The 17,891-nt window shown below is 39.7% G+C and overlaps 2 protein-coding genes across 5 annotated transcripts; both read left to right on the top strand.

The window, feature by feature from the left end:
* Window positions 1–547: 547 nt before the first annotated feature.
* On the top strand, window positions 548–5,501 carry LOC135321198 (ankyrin repeat domain-containing protein 7-like). The gene is made up of 3 exons (XM_064485403.1): window positions 548–703; window positions 3,671–3,777; window positions 5,092–5,501. Exons 1-3 carry the CDS (start codon window positions 551–553, stop codon window positions 5,231–5,233), a joined length of 402 nt encoding a protein of 133 aa, XP_064341473.1. The 5' UTR covers window positions 548–550; the 3' UTR covers window positions 5,234–5,501.
* Window positions 5,502–6,577: 1,076 nt separating this feature from the next.
* On the top strand, window positions 6,578–17,377 carry LOC135321115 (uncharacterized). 4 transcript variants are annotated; one of them, XM_064484637.1, is made up of 7 exons: window positions 6,578–6,765; window positions 8,836–8,988; window positions 9,602–9,653; window positions 10,033–10,102; window positions 14,471–14,564; window positions 16,991–17,019; window positions 17,209–17,377. In XM_064484637.1, the coding sequence occupies exons 1-7, from the start codon at window positions 6,654–6,656 to the stop codon at window positions 17,314–17,316; spliced, it is 618 nt and encodes a 205-aa protein (XP_064340707.1). In that variant the 5' UTR covers window positions 6,578–6,653; the 3' UTR covers window positions 17,317–17,377. The 4 variants fall into 4 exon arrangements, 3 of the variants coding, with proteins under 3 accessions (XP_064340707.1, XP_064340706.1, XP_064340708.1); XM_064484636.1 differs by having other exon boundaries at window positions 8,836–9,003; XM_064484638.1 differs by lacking the exons at window positions 16,991–17,019; window positions 17,209–17,377 and adding an exon at window positions 16,281–16,419 and having other exon boundaries at window positions 6,584–6,765; window positions 8,836–9,003.
* The last annotated feature ends 514 nt before the right edge of the window (window positions 17,378–17,891 follow it).

The raw sequence follows: 17,891 nt of genomic DNA, 5'->3' as shown, positions 1-17,891 counted from the left end.
CAGACCCAAGGTGAGCTGAATCTCAACGGCATGCCCTTTCTATTCAAACAGGTAGTTCTTCCATTAATGTGGTGAGTAATAAGAGCTAATAAATATTGTTCTTTCCCCATAGAAAGAACTAAGATAAGAAGACTAAATGTTAGTTTTAAAGGGGTAGGAATAGCATGCTGTTGAATGTTTACAATTACACGAGTAACTGTACCTTTGAACTAGTACGCTCTAATTTCCTAAAAAGTCCTCTCATGTTCTCAGGACTGCACTACACTTAGCCTGCGCCAGCGGCCAGTCATCGGTGGTGGCTCTCCTTATCCAGCGGAAGTGTGACCTGGATGCTCGTGATGAGGAAAGCAAGACAGCTCTCATCAAGGTGTGTAGCAGCCAACCGTGTCCACGTGAGATGGATTCGATTTACTTACTTAGAATAAAAATGAATTTATCTGTTTTAAATATAACGAGCTGCTGGGACTTGAGGAATGTTAACTTGGAGTGCCTAGCACTTACAGTCTGTTTCTTGGCTTGATACCAACAGGCTGTACAATGCCAGAAAGAAATGTGTGTCACTATCCTGCTGAAACAGGGTGCTGACCCAAATCTTGCGGACAACTGTCAGAACACTGCTCTGCATTACGCCGTCTTGGCTGAAGATACATCAATTGCAGCAGAGCTGCTCTGCTATAAGGCAAACATCGAGGCGATAAACCAGGTATAGCTCAACTGACTATTTACAAGATATTTGAAATACAGGGATTTTTCTAGCTACAGGTGTTTTATTTATACTAGAATGTATACTGAATTCACCAGGCCCTGTTACCATGGAAACAACTCCAAAGCCAAGGCCAGGGGCTAGAGGTAGTGCCCACTGAAAGGGCAGAGCTCTGTCTCCCAGCCGCACTTGTACCCCAGAAGGAGCAACTTCCCATTAGGAAGTGCCTGGGAGTGGGTGGTAGGCTCAGAGCCTAGAGAAGATGAAGGCTTGCGGGGAGTGAAGTGATGGCAAGGGCTGGGTGCCTGCCTGGGGATGGGTGGGAGGAGGAAGGAACCCAGTACCCAGCAAGGGGAGCTGGGTGACTGCACCTGGGCAGGGGAGGCAGCAAACCACAGACCCTGAGCACCCCAGGATCCCAGGTTCTAGAATCTGGGCAAGTGAGGTCAGGTCATGTTTGACAGCCAGCAGGGGCATTCACCTGTGCTGGTGGCCACATGGCCCTCCACGTACACCTTCACCTTGGGGTCTTCCATGCTCAGCCGGGTGCAGCTCCCCTGCGGGGCTGTGGCCATAGGTGGGGAGCAAGTGATGGCGCATCTGGTCCTCCTGCTTTTCCTTCTGGCTCTCCCCTGAAGATTTGGATTGAATAAGTCTACTCAGGTCTGGACACAGGTATTTAGAAACACTTCCCTGAGATTCTGTTACAACCCTTGGTTAAGGACTATTGAATGGATACATGTAATACATGTAAATTCACAGATCTCAAAAATAAGACGTCTCTGGAAGAGCGGGGGTTTGATAGATGCTGCTTCTTTCAGTGCTCTCCTTTCCAGCCGTGTTAGCCTGACTTACCCATCTCTTCCTCTGTGATTGAGGAGTTTATTGGTAATATTACTGGCAGTATCTATTGCCTTGAAGAGTAGCTCCTTTTCCCTTCTAACCACTGATCATTCAGTGGCTCTCAGACAATCCTATAAACTTGGTTGTGGTGAGTGATTCAGTAAGTAGAGTCAGACCCTTTAAAAATTTTGCACCATTTGTTCCCATCCAGGTCATTAGGTCAACAGGGTTTTTCTGATTGCAGTAATAGGAAATCATGAGCCTTCTTTTGGTTAAAGCTGTGTGACAGACTCTTGCAATCTATCTGTTAGATTCCCTGAGCCCTAGCATAATCAAGATGACAGCTTTTTAAAATTAAAGTCTAGTTACAGTGTTGTGATAGTTTCTGGTGTACAGCAAAGTGATTCTATTATATATATATATATATTCTTATTCAGCTATATATATTCTTTTTCAGTTATATGTATGTACATATATATATTCATATTCTTTTCCGTTATGGTTTATTACAGGATATTGAGTATAGTTCCCTGTAGTATATACAGTAGGACCTTGTTGTTCATCTATTTTATATATAGTAGCTTCTATCTGCTAGTCCAAAACTGCTAATTTATTCTTCTCCCACCCCCTTTCCCCTTTGGTAACCACCAGTTTGTTTTCTATGTCTGTGAGTCTGTTTCTGCTTTGTAAATAAGTTCATTTGTATCATATTTTAGAGTCCACATATTAAGTGATAGCCTATGGGGTTTGTCTTTCACTTTCTGACTTACCTCACTCAGTATGAGACTCTCTAGGTCCTTCCATGTTGCTGCAAGTGGCATTATTTCATTCTTTTTTTTATGGCTGTGTCGTATTCCATTGTATATAAGTGTACCATGCAAGATGGCAGTTTTAAACATCAAGACCCATGACATTAGTAACAAATTGGAATTGTTATAATAATTTAGTTTCAGCCGTCTTATGAACTGATGATCCATTTGATTAACAATCAGGGAGAATAAGAAACAGGTAGACTGTAGTTTTAGCAGGCATTGGAATAATTCTTGAAGTGGATATTATGAGTCTTAATCACAATTTTTATTTCATGTTGGGGCCCAGTGTTTTCGTGTGTAAGACATATGATTCTACAGGAAGGCAAGGTTTTACATACAAATACTTGATTTACACCCAACTGTTTGGAAACACAGAAAACATAAAAACACAAGTGGGCTATAGACTAAACATGGCCCTGGGTATGTTCAGTTTGTCTCCACACATTGAGTCAACATTTAAAATTTAGGAGACTTGTGCAGAAATCTGCACTTCAGAACTTCTCCTCAAGAATCACATCTGGTCCCCCTTGAGCCCAGGCTCCTGTGCGGTCTGCCCTGCAGAGGTGGCCCCTTCTTGGTGGGGCGTGTGTTCTCCGGTGTGCTGTCCTCACCTGGGACCTTCACTTACTAGGGCCACCTATGTTGCCTCTGTAAGCATTTGAATTTACAATTCCTGTTGTATATTTTGATAAGTATTTCAATATTTTAAAGACAGCCTATATTAATTTATAGTCTACTTCATATTTCATAATAATCCCTTAAGAGTGGGATGGAAGTTTTCAAATTAGAATTTATAAGTTGGTTTAAGAAAAACCTTTTCTTTACATGCAAGTAGTCATATTCCCATTGGAATGTCTGCAAGCTTTATGAGATTAGTCGTAGTTGTAACTGGATAGGTTATGCATGTTGCAGACAGTATGGTATCTTTCTCCTCAGCGTGGCTCCTTAAAAATGTAGTTGACTCAGTAGCTAAATGGCTCTCTCTGGAGCAGTGTTTAGAGTGTCAGGAGTAGTAGTTGAGCAGTAAGGTAACTAGAGAATGCCTGACACACGCTGCGATAGAAGCGAAGGTTCTTGGAACCAGCAAATGTCTGAAGGGGGTTTCAGAGAGTGACTTCACAGGGAAACTTTCCAGGAGGCCAAGGAGGAACCTTTTCAAGAGAAGGGGCACAGAGGGGCGAGGAGGAAGGGGCTACTTGTTATTTACTTTTTTATAGTATATGTTTTAAGTTCAGAGGCTTAAGTTTTTAAATTCAGTTTTGAAATGTATATGTAATTTTGTACATTATCAAATGTTTTTACTATTTTACAGTATAACTTCACACCATTTTTAGTCGCCGTCAGGGAGAACAAAGAAGAGATGGTCAAATTTTTGATTGAGAACGGGGCAAATGTACATGCAGTCGACAAGATGCAAAGGTACAATAGTTTGTTCTCTCTCCCTCTTTTTTTTTTTTTTTTGTTTAATCTTAATGTTGTTCTAGAGTAGTAACAGCCAATCAGAAAGATTAACTTAATAAGAAGAGGATTAACTTGGAATCAACACATCATCAGTCAGGTAGAAAAGCAATTATTCTGCCTGGTGTCACGAAGAACGGTATGCAGCAGGACTCATCTTCCTTTATGGTAGTGACTGCTGTCATTAGCAACCTGATTTTTTTGGTCATGTGATCTTACCATAGTTCAGGGATTTCATTTTAGTTTTATTAGTATGGACTCTAATTTTAATTTACCTTATGAGACAGTGTTGAATTTCTTCATTCTTTTATAATTTTTTTAACCTCTACTTGGTGTATATTTTTTTCTTAAAAGATGCATATTAAACAGAGAGGAGTTTGTTTTGCCTTTTGGATGATTCTGCTTTAAATTACTTTCTTTGAAGGATAGTGATGTGATTAGGTTATCACTAAGTGAGTATCACTAAGAGAGTAACTATGACCAGATACTGTGGGCTCATCAGTTTTTATCCTTTTCATTTCTAGTACAGTTTGATGTTTTTATTTTCAATTGATAATGGTAGAAGGAAGAAAAATAGCTTGAATTATTGAATAAACACTCCCTTTAAAGAAGACAGGTCATTGGTGGATGATAGAGAGGAAGGAGCTGGGCTTTAGAGTCAGATGAGGTTGAATTCCCAGCTCTCCTGCTGGTCAGGTGTGTTACCTTGGGGACATGATTTATCACCAACCAGTACGTTTCCTGTCACGTAAAGGAGGGTCGTCGTACATCCTTCAAGGGTGGTTGTGCCTAAGAAAGACCATGCGTAGACTGTTCAGGTTAGTGCCGGGCACATGCTTCTCAGCGTGGTTAACTGCAGCCGTGACTATTTTTGTTGCCATTTTTATTCATGTTACTGTTTTCAGCCTGCAAACAGCTTCTCCTTACCTGACCTCTAGCTGATTTTAAAGCATTATATTTCAGACTAGAGAAGAAATGGGGAATCCTTTATTTAAACCTTTACCTACTTCAGATAAGTGACCTCAGCATCCTTTCTTGTCCATCAGAGGACTTTAAGTTAGCAGCTTCTACTATGTGCTACCCAAGTAGGACAGGAGGCTTCTTTTTTGTCCCTCCATTTTGGCCTTGGAGGGGATTTGCAAAGATGAGCACTTGAGCATGTAAACGGTCAGTTCTCCAGGGGTGGGCAAGATATTAACTTGGTAAACTAGACCAAATTAACTGCTTGAGTTATGCTAACTAAGTTCCTAAGGGTGAAATTGTCTCTTATTTTAGATCAGCGCTCATGCTTGCTGTGTTTCATGACTCACCGGACACAGTCAAGCTGCTGCTTCAGAAGCATGTTAATGCCAGTTCTCGAGATTTACACGGAATGTCTGCTGAAAGATATGCTTGTCGTAATGGTTTTAAACAGTAAGTGTTTACATTAAAATGGCAGTTATCTCTAAATTGAGGTTGAAAATGACCTAACTGTTACTTGTTACATGACAGGTGAGAGTTCCTAGTTGGGAGCAGGCACTTTGGGGATGGCAGTGAGACCCTCCCCATCACCAGCTGGAAACCAGCAAAAGGCCAGACTAGTGAGATGGAGCAGTGGGCACGGGGTTCTTTATCTCAGGGTTTGTAAGACCTTTATCCTTAGGGTCCTACTGGTCTCCATTTCATTTCAGTGTAACCCCTATGTATGCGGTCCAAGTAATGTCACATATCTGATTTTTCTAACTAGTCATTTGGGTCTTGAAATGTTTAGCAGAGCAGAAATCCTGTATTTTCCTTTGGGGGCTTTCTTCTATAATCTTCCTCTTGCATTTTTCAAGAACCTAAGGGATTCCCTAAGGCCACAGTGACAATCCTCTCCCAAAGGCATTGGGGCAGGGAGAGGGCATGCTAATCGTTCTCTTGTTTCCCTTGATTCTGTTGCTGCAGCGTTGGTACTAAAACTAGTTTTAACAGGATCTCCTTGGCAGCTGAGTCTGGGTCTGGATGTTGCTCTCTAAAGACCTTTAATAAAATTTTAAAAGAAGAAAAGGAAAAAGAAACTGGTCGTGCAGTCGGGTCATGACTGACCTCTGCTCCCGGGATGCCTGTGCTGATCCAGTTTCCGCGGTCTTCGTGGCGATCGACACGTAAACTTCAGCGTGACAGCTTGTTTAGTTCTCATACATATGCTTGTATGAGGTCATATATTTATAAATGAGTTTAGCTACAAGTTATATAGTAGCTGAGGTGTCCTGAATTATAAACCACGAAGAACAGCTAATCACCATAATTTGTAACATTTTCTGAAAACTGCCACATCTAAATGTTACACCTATAAAAAAAACACACATTGGGTTTTATTTGGGATTCTCAAATAGTTCCAGCATTAAAGTTCAAGAACAGATTATTCCATTCTTCCCCTATTTCTCTCAGCATCTGAGGAATACATTCTCTCATTAAATCTTTGTAATACTCTTATGAGTATTAATAACTAATTGCCTAACAAGACAGTAAGATCCCAGTTTTATAAAGGAAGACTTTGAGCTGAAGAGAAGCCCCTTTTCCAGGAACAAATAGCTGTTGGTTATAGAGCTGGGACTTGTGAGTTCGAGACACTTTCCTTATGTCAGGCTCGCTCTAGTTAACTTAATGAGCTGTACTGCCCTCAGTTCATGACTACTTCACCTTCCTTTTTTTTCTTTTTTAATTATACATCCTAAATTTAAAAGTGTAGATTGTACAAGTTTGAAGTATCTGGGACAGTTGAAGTTTTGATATTACCTCTGATATTGTCTGAAATAATCTAAGAATTTAATATACTTGGTAATTGTTTTTGATATTAGTATTCAAGTAGTAATATGTATTTATCCCATGTTTTTATACACAGCCTTTACCAGCTGATTGTCGACTACACAGATGGAAATATACCAACTACTCCCCCTCAAAATACCGACCTAGGACAGAGTTCTGGTAATAAGTTACTCTTGTTGGGCCTACCATAGATAAGGAAGTAAGATTGAGGAAGTTTTGATAATGGAAGAGCAGTGAAAAAAGCCAGTGTGTAAATTTCATGTATGTTTTTATTTTTTTCATTGATTTTTTCTTAATGGTCTAGTATTCAGAATTATTTAAGAAGTTAATTGTAGGTAATTTAAAATGTGAGACAATATTGTCTGAAAACAAATTCATTTATTTAATCATGGCTCCTGAAATGCCATATTACATCTTTGTGTAAATAAGAAAAACAGGGTTTTAACTTTGTTGTACATTTCCTCTAACATTATAACAAGTTGGCCTTGTTACAGAACTGGATCTTTAATTTTTACAGCAAATGGATTACTTCCGGTAAATGAATGCTTGTTATTGCATAATGAGTAGTCTCACTAAAAAGTGATTGTCTTTAACACTGGGAGCTCAGGAATACCTTCCTGGTGCTGTAAACAAATGGCCAACAATTAGAACTGCACAGCTGGGCCAGTGTGTAGCATACTAATAAGAGATTGTTTTTTAAAGATACCTAGTGATAGTGCAGAAGTCAGGAAAGCAGTGTCTTGTTGAGAAGCACTGGTTACTTTTCACATCATTACACCAACAAGGTCTCTTTCTTACCGATTGCATTCCTCAGAAGTGTAAACAGAATGAGATATGTTGCCTTCATGAGAGTCAGATGTTTTCTTCTTTTTGGGGGATTCTTGTCATGAAACTATATTTTGTTGGAACAAGATTTTCTATTGCCATTAGTTAAAGGATTGTCATAATAAATACTCAAATAGCACAACTCAGGACTCAACAAATTGTAATAAAAGCACAGAAGTGCTTCACATGAAAAAAAGAAGACTATGCTGCCTAGATGTGACCCCTAGGGTGCTGTTCCACCTGAAATGTATGAGGGCACCTTTAATGTGGTAGGCCTGGATCAAGCAAAGAACTTCTGTTGTAGGAAATACAAAGATGGAATAGACAGAGTTTTGGTCTTCAAGGTGCTCATAACACAACAGAGTTGTTCCTGGTTAGTGTCTGTATTTTTTTTAAACAGGATTTTCAAAGAAAACATTCTTATCTGTTAATTCATCCACTTAACAGATGACTCTCAAGTGTCTTTTAGGTACTAATCGCCACTGTGACTTTACAGAACGCAAACAGGTCAAAAGCACAGTTCCTGGCCTCCGGGAGCTCGTTATTGTCATCACCATTTTTAAGATTTGCTTTACTTTATTCTCTGCTTACTGTCCCAGAGCCCACGAGGACTTTGTAACTGTCTTTATATATATTTTTATGGGTATTTAATATCTGCCAAATACTTTAAGTCCATGGTGAGGAAAGAAGTTTTTGAAAAGTGGGTAGGATGTCAGGTAAGCCATGCAGAGCGAGTAGAAGTTTGCCAGGGAAGGAGGCAGAAGGACAGTGTTTGGTGGGCGGAACATCTTTGAAGATTACATTTGGCAGAAAGGACAGCAGTGCAGAGGCTAAGATGTGCCAGTGAACTTTGCAGGGTGTATGAGTTTCGTTTTGTTGGTGCAGGAAGGATGCTGTAGGAATGGTTGGAAACGAGGTGACTACGTAGCTCAGGCACGCTTCTGAAAGCCTTTCTAGTAGTATAGAAAGGAGGAGGTCTGCTGTAGACCTTGGGAGATGTGTCAGAGTGCTCTTAGCCACAAATAATAATAGGAGGCCTAAGTAACAGTGGCTACAGCAGCAGGAGTCAGGATTGGTTAGAAGGTTCGGTGATGTCGTCAGGATCCCAGACGCTGTCCCTCCTTCAGCTGTGAGGCTGCTGGTGTTTGATGTCGCCTTTCCTGGTCTGCTGATTGGCAGCAGCTCCAAGCGTCTTCTTCTCACCTGACAGTATCCGCAGGCGAGGAGGGCTGCTTCCCTCTGCATGTTTCCTGTTAACGAGGAAGAAAACAGAGACGCTTCCGGTAGACTTCCCCTGGCATCTTACTGGCTGGGCTACATCGCATGCTCATGCCTCAACCAGCCACGGGGGAAGGAGATGTAGTTACTGTGATGACCGCAGAATAATCATTTCTCTTTTTGCAGCTAAGAAGAGATTACCTTCTTCGCATACTGGGGCAGAAAACATCAAAGAAAAGTTGCAATTGTCCGGCAAGGACGACAAAGAAGAAACGGTTGTTGAGTTGGGAACCACCAATGGCAGCCGCATGGATCTACTGAAGAATGTTGAGCAGAAGAGTAAGAAGATTCGATGTGAGTCTTCGGGCTTCCTGGTTGTGACATAAGGCAGGGATGCACAAGCTTTTTCTATAAAGGGCCAGAGAGTCAATATTTTAGGCCATGTGGTGTCTGTCACATCTACTCATCTCTGCCATTGCAGTGTGAAGGCAGCCCTAGACCGTATGTGAGCGAAAAGGGATGACCGTGCCCAGATAACACGAGGCCGACAAAGCCAAATGGCGGGGTGGGTTAGTCCCATGAGTGTCGTCCAGAAACACCACGCTGTGTGAGCTTGACGTTGTCAGTTTATGGTACTGATTCTACTAATGAATATCATCCTTTGTGAGTCTCGTAAAGTTTGGTTGGGATTTTGGTCCTTGTAAACAGCAGTTCACTTCAAGATATCAAATTTGGATAAACACCCTTTTTCTTTTTGATAAATATAAAGGAGGGGAAGTGGTTTTTACGCATTAATTACCTACCAGGAGTATACTCAGTATTCACTCAAGTGTGTAGTCTCCAGGTGTGGTCCCAAAGGAAAGCTTGTTAACAGAACATTGGTCTTATACTTTCAATAGTCTGTATTTTTCTATTGCTGATATGAAATCTATTTTACTTTTTTCTTTAATAGCGGATTTAGTGGTTGAGGTTTCACCGAGTAATGAAGATATCTCTGTCATCAGGTAGGATTTTATGGATTTTTAAAAATTACATGTTGACTAAGGGAACACAGAGAAAAGAAACAAGGCTTGTCGAGTGTCCTACTCTGGGTTAGACACCGTGTTATGTACTTGACATATGTTACCTCGTACAGTCACCACAACAGCTTTGCAGAGTAGCTGTGCTGATACAGCTTACTGTTAGTTAACTAGGCAAGTGTAGCTTAAGGAGGTTGACTGGTTGACCCATGATTCCATGGTTATCAAGTAATTGACCTGTGACTTGACCATCAGGCAGCCTGGCTCCCAGATCTGCTTTCTTATCCCTCAGCATAGACTTTTGTGACTAGTTTGTTTAAAGAAATGAACTCACTCATTTTTGATGTGTATTTTTGCTCCAAAGCGTTTCACCCAAACGTGACATTGATGATTCAAGGCCTCCATCAGATGATGACTTAGCTCTTCCTCCCAAGGTAAAGTGTTCTCTTGTGAAATTCATTTTTCTGCTCTGAATTTAGTTTTGTGTAGTATTTACTCTTAAAATTTAGCAGTGGTCTGCCTATCATTGTTTTATGTTTGTGTTAGAAAGTTGGTCAGAGTAAACCATTTTATAAAAATATGACAGGTTGATTTTTTTTTCTTTTCTTTTCTTTTCTTTTTTTTTTTCCTTTGGTAAATACTGAAGATAAGGCTGAAGCAAAATGGACTAGAACATATATAGTGACAGGAAAACTGTACTGTGAAAAGGTTTCCCACAACAGAGGAAGTGTGAAGCTTGGCCAAGGATAAGGGTTCTTTGACTTTTAAACCACACTGACGGCACTTGTATAATACTCGTGCCTCAGGGACATCTTCAGTGCACACAGCTACTTACTGTGATAATCATGGCCTCTTCCTGGGGCCTTTCAGTTCCAAAACTGCGGAGCATGTGTCTCTTTTTTTCCCCTTGGACATTTTTTATTTTGGTATCAGAGAGTTGTGAGGAAAGAGGTTTTTGTTTTGTTTGTTTGTTTGCTTGTTTTACTTTATTTCTATCTCTGGTTCTGCATTAAGACTAAAATAATAATTGAAATTATAAAAATTTAGAAATTAAAATTCTGTTTCTCAAAATCCATATTATAGATTCCTCTGTGTTTTCTAAATTATCCCATTAAGAGTATATTCAAAGCTCTTCATCTAATTGAAGAATACATGTTTTCCCTGAAATAACAACCAGCTCTCAAAGTAGACTGTTAATAACAACCATATGAGAAACCTACTTCAGAATTCTTTTGTATTATAGTTTAAAAAAGTATGTCCAGTCCTCGTGTCCCATTCTAAAATTTCAAGTTTCAGATACTTTGTAGTATAGTTATTTACATACTCATTTTATAGCCCCTGCATCAGCATACACCGCTAGAGATTAGGGAATGTAATTGTGCATTTCCTGGAGCACCTAGAATAAGGTCTTAAATGTAAGAAGCATTTTAGTATTTTTTGAATGTGAGTGCATGAGGAGACATGGACTTCTGCACCACGCTGCAGGTTATATAACACGCACACTCTATCATAATGAAATCTATTTGATTGTACAGGTAATATAGTACACGTACTACGTCATAATGAAATGTATTTGAATTCTAAAAATATGACTTCAATTTCTATTCCCTTTGTTTAGGTTGTAAAAGTTCAGTTGTTATGACAGGAAATCTGTCATAAATGCCAAGGAAATAGATAAGAAGTATATGATGAATAGGAATAAGTTACAGTCTGTTTTCCAGTATCTACCAATTGTGAGCTTAGAATTTGAGATGAAAACTTTTTAACCTTCTTTCTAGCCCCCTCTCATGTTCCATTCAATGTATCTTTTCAAGCTATATATTATGCTTAGAATCCTGATTACCTGTTGTTTCTCTAAGTGGAAAGTTGATGTGTTAGGAACTTTCTAAAATCTATATTTCTCTCTCTCTAGTAATAATTCACAGTGCTCAGGTAGTGAGAGATGACCGTGTTCAATTGAGCGACTTCTAGTGACAAAATTTAAGTCTTACTTATAGTAGTATTTACAAACAAACGGCTGTAGATTAGTACAAGTCAGTATTACTGGGGATATATTATGAACAAAGGCCTTTGTTTTATATATCATATATTTTGATATTTTTATAAAATTTGCTGAAGAATAATATATATACTTGCATATGTAATTTATATATTTTTATATATATAATAAAAAGGTTAAACAGAGGCTTTCCTTCATAGCATATCCCTGACGATACTGACACATCACCCATCTATTATCTATAGATGCTGAAATACATGTATTTCTCCACATGCCTTGTTATACTTACATTTTCCTTTTTTTCTTGCCTTAAGTTTGTACTTGACTACTCATGTTAAAACATAAATGCAGGGATGTTTTGACTTCACTTTCTCACTTTTACATTTGCCCAGCAAAATTATTTCCTCATTTTAACCTACGCTTAGTAAAGTCATTCCGTGCTACATGTCATACCACTGCAGAGTGCACTTCTGTTAATTTTCCAGACTCACCTAATGAAACTGGTGTATGTAGTGCAAAAACCAAGGCTTAGAAGTCATAGGGAATCGGCTTGGGTTCTGAAGTTACATTTTCTAAAAACTAAAGAAAATAATTCTTGGTCAGCCTGTGACCAGCTGTTTCTTTGTTATAAATGAATGTGTAAAACTCTTCATGAGATTCCGAGAGAAACAGGTTGTAGTAAAAAAAAAAAAACCCACAAATACTGGTGTGTTTGTTTGTTTGTTTAACCACTTTGACCTTGAAAAGACAGTGCTTGTGACTTCAAAGTATTAATATATTTGGATTGTCAGTTAGAGCTGCAAAGAACATTTCAGGAGAAGCAAAAGCATGGGGAGTAGTAATAAGTATGTGGTGTTAAAATACCAGCAGTTTGGGTTAGTGATGTTTTACTGAGGACAGCCCATTTCGGGTAGGGAAAATAGCGTGCACTGAGTACCTTTATGGCGACCGGGCTTGAAGGCAGCTAAGTGCAGGGTAGTGGTGACCTATTCCAAGGTGACAGCCGTGGAAAGAGGTAAGAGCCTGAGCCCTTGGATCCCGGCAGCTCCTGCCTGGTGGCACAGCACTGTACTTGAAGTCAGCAGACGTGGCATCCTGGTTCTGACCCACTGTGGGATCTTGGAAACACTTGTCTGACTTGTTTGAATGTCAGTGACCTCGTTCAAAAACATGGTACTGATACCTACCTCTCAGGTTATGTGTCGTGAACAAAACTGTGGTAACAAATGTGAAAACACATTGTCAACTGTAAAGGGTGCTATAGAAACATAAGACAGAATGATCACAGTGGCCACTAGGGACCTACTGAAATGTTGAGGACACTTTTCTAAAATCTGAAGGACAATAAAATGGGAACGTTAGAGCGGGCACGGGGACTTCTCATTTGGGGTACGTTAAGTGTCAGCAAACTAGTACCGGACATCTCCGATAGGTATGTAGTGCTTTGGTACTTGACGCCTTCTGGGGACTTGAGATGTTTTGACCTTAAATAAACTCCTGTTCCTGAACACCGACTAGCACCAGGCAGCTAGACAATGAATGTAGCAGTTGAGGGGTTAGGCTGTAGTGGCAGGAACAGAAGAACAAGTAAACAGGAACCCTTTATCAGGGACAGTAAGTCCTTCACTTAAGGAACGTGGAGAGCGTTAGGTTAGACAACAGTGGGGGAGTTTGTAGTTAGGCCGGGGGTGGAGTAAGGGTGGAAGTTAGGTAGTCAGAAAAGAGCTGAGTGTGACCAGAGCTGCCAGGTGACGGACAGGAAGGAGCCAGTCACACGAAGGTCCTGGGGAGGGATTTTCTGGACAGAGGGAACAGCGGGTCCCATCTGCTCATCACGGTGCTCCAGCATCTTCCTTGGAGTGGCCAGGAAGCAGCAAGTGTGTAACCGTCCTTAGGATCACTTTTATTATTGTTGTGTGTAGAGAAGAGGATGTGCATCATAAGGGCCTGGCACATGCGGGTGGTCACTAAACAGTGTTCTTATTCTTCCCTTAGTAAAGTAAAGCTTATGGTACTTTTTTGAAGAGCTGCATAGCTACAATTAAAATTTCTCTGCTGTTAATTTAAACATAAATGTTTTTCTTTCTACTTTGGTACTTTATTCAACTATTTTTCTTATGAATAAAAGTTTTATCAAATAATCGTTAGATTCTGCTAAGCCTTTGTTTCCTGAAATGTAGCAGTTTCCACAGTGTTCTGTTGATACTCAACATGACACACTCCAAGGCTTTTTTTCATGCCAAGTATGTTATTTTAATATTAAAAGCAATATCTATCCTAAGAAACATTTTAAATTTATAGCATGTGTACTTATTAAAGAATATATTTAAATATGTATATTTTAAATTTTATTTTTTATTGAAGTGTAGTCAGTTTATAATTTTAGTTTCAAGTGTACTGCAAAGCAATTCAGTTATACATATAAAAATGTGTATTTTTTAAAATGTCCTCTTCTTTTGTCGAGGAATGCAGAATGGAATTAGGTATTTTGAAGTTAATTCTTTGTTGAAATCTGCACATAAGTCAGTATTTTGTCTATGAAAATATTTGCTCTGGCTTTCCATGCTCAGTTTACAGAGTCAGAAGCCAACTGAAGATAAAAGATAGACTTGATCTAGAGAGTCTATATGAAATTTTCTCTTTAAATGTTTGGGTTTCCAGGATATGCTTATTTTGTTTTTAAGTCTAATTGCTTTTAAAGTAGGAAATTTAAAAATAATAATAAGGTAGGAAACACAGGTATTTTCTTAGAAAGGGATAAGGGAATCTTTATGCAACTCATTATTAATATTAATTTTAACAGAGTACCTCCGAGATTCAACTACGGAGCCATGTTGGTCATTTATCTGGAGCTGCAGGTCTAAGAGAAAAAAATACATTAAATGGACAAATAGAAAGTAAGCACTGTATTTTATAAAGAAGTCATTTGACAGAATGTTGATTTAAAACATGGATTTGGATCTATTCTCTCAGCCAAAGAAAATCACCTGTTGAACATATAGTGAGAAAAAAGAGGAGGAAAGGAAGTAAATTGTATATCTTATCGGGTGTCAGCAAGAGATTAAACTAGAATGCTGTTTAAGGAGCTCAGTTGTTAGCTTTCTTTCAAGATGCTCTGTGACCTGAGGACAGTCAGGAAATCAGGAGGAGGGAAGGAGGGAGCGAAGAATGAGAGAGGTAGAGAGGAGGGGAGAAAATGAAGGAAAAGGAGGGGGGGTCCCTGGCAGGAGGTGGTAATGAATGTAGACTAGTTCTTTAGAAGAAGGAAGAGGAGTGTTTGAAATGAGGTGGGTATGAAGTGAGCTGCTTCCAGCACCAAAGCTTGTCCGGGAAGCTCAGCAGAATGTTCCACTCCCCCGTCCCCCGATCATTAGGAAGGCGGTGAGGACTGCGGTACCTGATCACGCAGAGCTGGGTGTGCCTGCCGTGGGTGAGCACAGGCGTGTGTGGTCAGCTGTCAGTGTCTGGACCTTCGTGTCATGCAGCGTGCTGCTGCCTTACAGGATGGTGTCTCATAGGCCAACAGAAGAGAGTGGGAAAGAGGAAGAGGGCAGGGTGCGTTCCGGGGAGGTCAGGGGCGCTGGAGCCTGGTAAAGAGTCCACTGGAAAGTCTGCAACTCCTGATGCAGCTTTCGGGGAAGTGTTACAGTGAGACGCGTGCGGCTGGATTTCAGAAGGATCAGTTAAGTCCGAGTGCTGCAGAAGCAGACTCGGTATAGATCAGAGTTGCTCACGTTTTACTCAGTCACCTGGGGACCCAGTGAAAAGTGCACATTCTGAGCAGTGGGTCTGCGTTTCTAACAAGCTCTCAGGTGATGCCCTTGTTGCTGGTCTTCAGATCACGCTCAGAGGGTAGACTTGTGTTTAGGGGAATCTGGAAAAAGAGCCACTGGGGAGTTAAAGACACAACAGCATCAAGGAAAAGCACGATTTTGTGTTTCTTTGTGAGCACGTTCATAGCCAGAGCGAGGCAAAGAGTTGAAGTAGAAATTAGAGATGTAAGCTACTGCTGCTAAGCAGAGAGGGAAAAGAAATGGTGGGCATCATCCATCCAAAGAATAGAGAAGGGGAAGAATTAAGACCACAGATCTAGAGGTACCTTTGAAGAGGAAAGTGAAAGGAAGGAAGGAGGGAAAAAAGGCCGCAGGTAGGTGATTTTGGAATTGAGGGGAAACTTGCGAGAACTCCTTTTCGATGGCGTCAGTATCTTTGCACTGAAGCCAGGTTAGATCACTGCCACTACAGAGAATACTGGAATCAGGAGGGGGCCTATAATTGGGGTAAACCACTGCCACTCCTCCTATCAGGCTTCAAAGATACATGTTGTATTGGTATTTGTTATTCAAGTGAGATTAATTTGAATATGAAGCATTGGCTGTGTTGTTGTTGTTTTTAATGGTACCTAATTTTTTGATAAGATATTTGTTTCACAATAATCCTTTTAAACATTAGCCTGATTTACCAAACCAATTTTGGAAATAAAAGAAATTAATAGGATTCATTCCATAAATGCGAAAGTTGTTATTTTCAGTGAAAACTACACAGGTTTTGAAATATAAAAGACTTTTAATGTCTAATAATTCTGTGGCAATGAAATTTTTTTTGATCACCAGATTTCAATATTGAAAACTCAGTATACATTCTTTCTTGCATGAGTGGATCAAGAAACTTTGACGGCTAGAGGATCCAAGAAATGTAGGCACACCGGTAGCCCATGTGGGTATGGAAAAAAATGAATATTTTGATGAACGATTATTCTACAAGTGTGTATCCAAGCCGATCAATTCATAACACTTTCTCTGACGAGAAGTGAATTGCACATTCAAATGAACTGCCATCACAGCTGTGGACTTCCTAAATCACAGGACGAATTGAAGAGCGTGGTAAATACTTGTAGTCTAATGGTGTCAGTCGCATGGAAGATGTGCTGTTGCACTTTACCGTCAGCTTTCACATTTGTCTTCTTGGAGCCGTGACTTGTTCCTCTGATTAAAGATCGCTTTTCTCCTCCTCAGGCAGCATGTTCACACTGGTACATGTGCACGTTTCTAGTTTATAAAGTCATTTGAAACATAATCGTACTTTTGAGATCTTACCTGCATGTTTTGTTAAACCTATATTCCTGCTCTTTATTCAGTGTCTATAACGGATTCCTATGTCTGCCTTGTTGCTGTCCTAACTGCCCCTGAAAAACAAAACACTGAAACCTAACGTGTTCATTTCCAAAGCAAGCATGAGGATTGCCCTCAGTACTAACTGCATGACTGGATAGTTGGCTTTCATATTTACTTATAATTGATTATGTGTCCCTTTTGGCTTTTAGATTCTACTGAAAAGTATCCTCACCTGAAGGTAAAAACTTTTATACTTTTATCTTGAATTTTTTTTTTTTTTTAATGAGGGTACTGGGAATTTAGCCTAGGACCTCATGCACTGCTAAGCAGGCAGTCTGCCACTGAGCTAGACCCTCCCCCCTTGAATTATTACTACAGATTGTATCAAATGTACATTATTAATCGGTTTGTTTCAAAAACCATTCAGCCTGCAGTTGGAGTGAAAGATTCTGTTCCTAAAAAAACAGGAGCAATGAAGAATTTTCAAAGATTCAAATCAGGTAAATTTTGCAATACAAATTTAACTCTGAAATGAAGTACAGTGTTCTTCTTCCTAACTCCTTTTACTTTTTCAAATTTAATTGAAAGATGACATAAGTAAGGCAGATGTTACGATCGGTATCCATGTTTGAAAAATATATATAAGCATAAGAAATAGATTTTTAAAATGTCAGCTTTGACTCGGATGTTTCTATTGATGTTGGGAGACACTAAAGTGCTCAGTTTGGAGTCCGTATACTTCTCGGGGATTCTGAGAGATTGATTATTTGTTTCTAAGATTTTTCCAGTTTTAAAATGCTTAATTGAATTCTGACCTTTACGTAGGGTAAAGCTTCACTTGCTAACATGTCAGTCATATTTCACTTTAATGATTTCATCGAGTGCTATCACATTGCTGATATTTATTTATTTCTGTACTTATTTATTAATGGAGGTCCTAGGGATTGAACCCAGAACCTTGTACATGCTAAGCATGTGCTCTACCACTGAGCTATTTCCCTAGCCCAAAGATCTTAAGCCAACTGGATGTTTTGATTAGGAGAGTGTGTGTGTGGTGTCTTTGATTATTAAAAATGATGGAAGTTATTAGTCCTACCTTAGTATTTGGTA

This window comes from Camelus dromedarius, chromosome 4 (genome assembly GCF_036321535.1).
Source record: "Camelus dromedarius isolate mCamDro1 chromosome 4, mCamDro1.pat, whole genome shotgun sequence".
In the NCBI taxonomy this organism is placed as follows: Eukaryota; Metazoa; Chordata; class Mammalia; order Artiodactyla; family Camelidae; genus Camelus; species Camelus dromedarius.
The sequence above is the reverse complement of the archived record's forward strand: the minus strand, read 5'-3'. Positions and strand labels throughout refer to the sequence as shown.

Excerpts from the sequence above, each read along its gene's own strand:
- LOC135321198 (XM_064485403.1), top strand. The coding sequence starts at position 551 with ATGTGTGTCACTATCCTGCTGAAACAGGGTGCTGACCCAAATCTTGCG. Across the intron at positions 704-3,670 it reads ACATCGAGGCGATAAACCAG|TATAACTTCACACCATTTTT; the intron begins GTATAGCTCAAC and ends ACTATTTTACAG. Across the intron at positions 3,778-5,091 it reads GCAGTCGACAAGATGCAAAG|ATCAGCGCTCATGCTTGCTG; the intron begins GTACAATAGTTT and ends CTCTTATTTTAG.
- LOC135321115 (XM_064484636.1), top strand. The coding sequence starts at position 6,654 with ATGTATTTATCCCATGTTTTTATACACAGCCTTTACCAGCTGATTGTC. Across the intron at positions 10,103-14,470 it reads ACTTAGCTCTTCCTCCCAAG|AGTACCTCCGAGATTCAACT; the intron begins GTAAAGTGTTCT and ends TAATTTTAACAG. Across the intron at positions 14,565-16,990 it reads ATTAAATGGACAAATAGAAA|ATTCTACTGAAAAGTATCCT; the intron begins GTAAGCACTGTA and ends TTTGGCTTTTAG.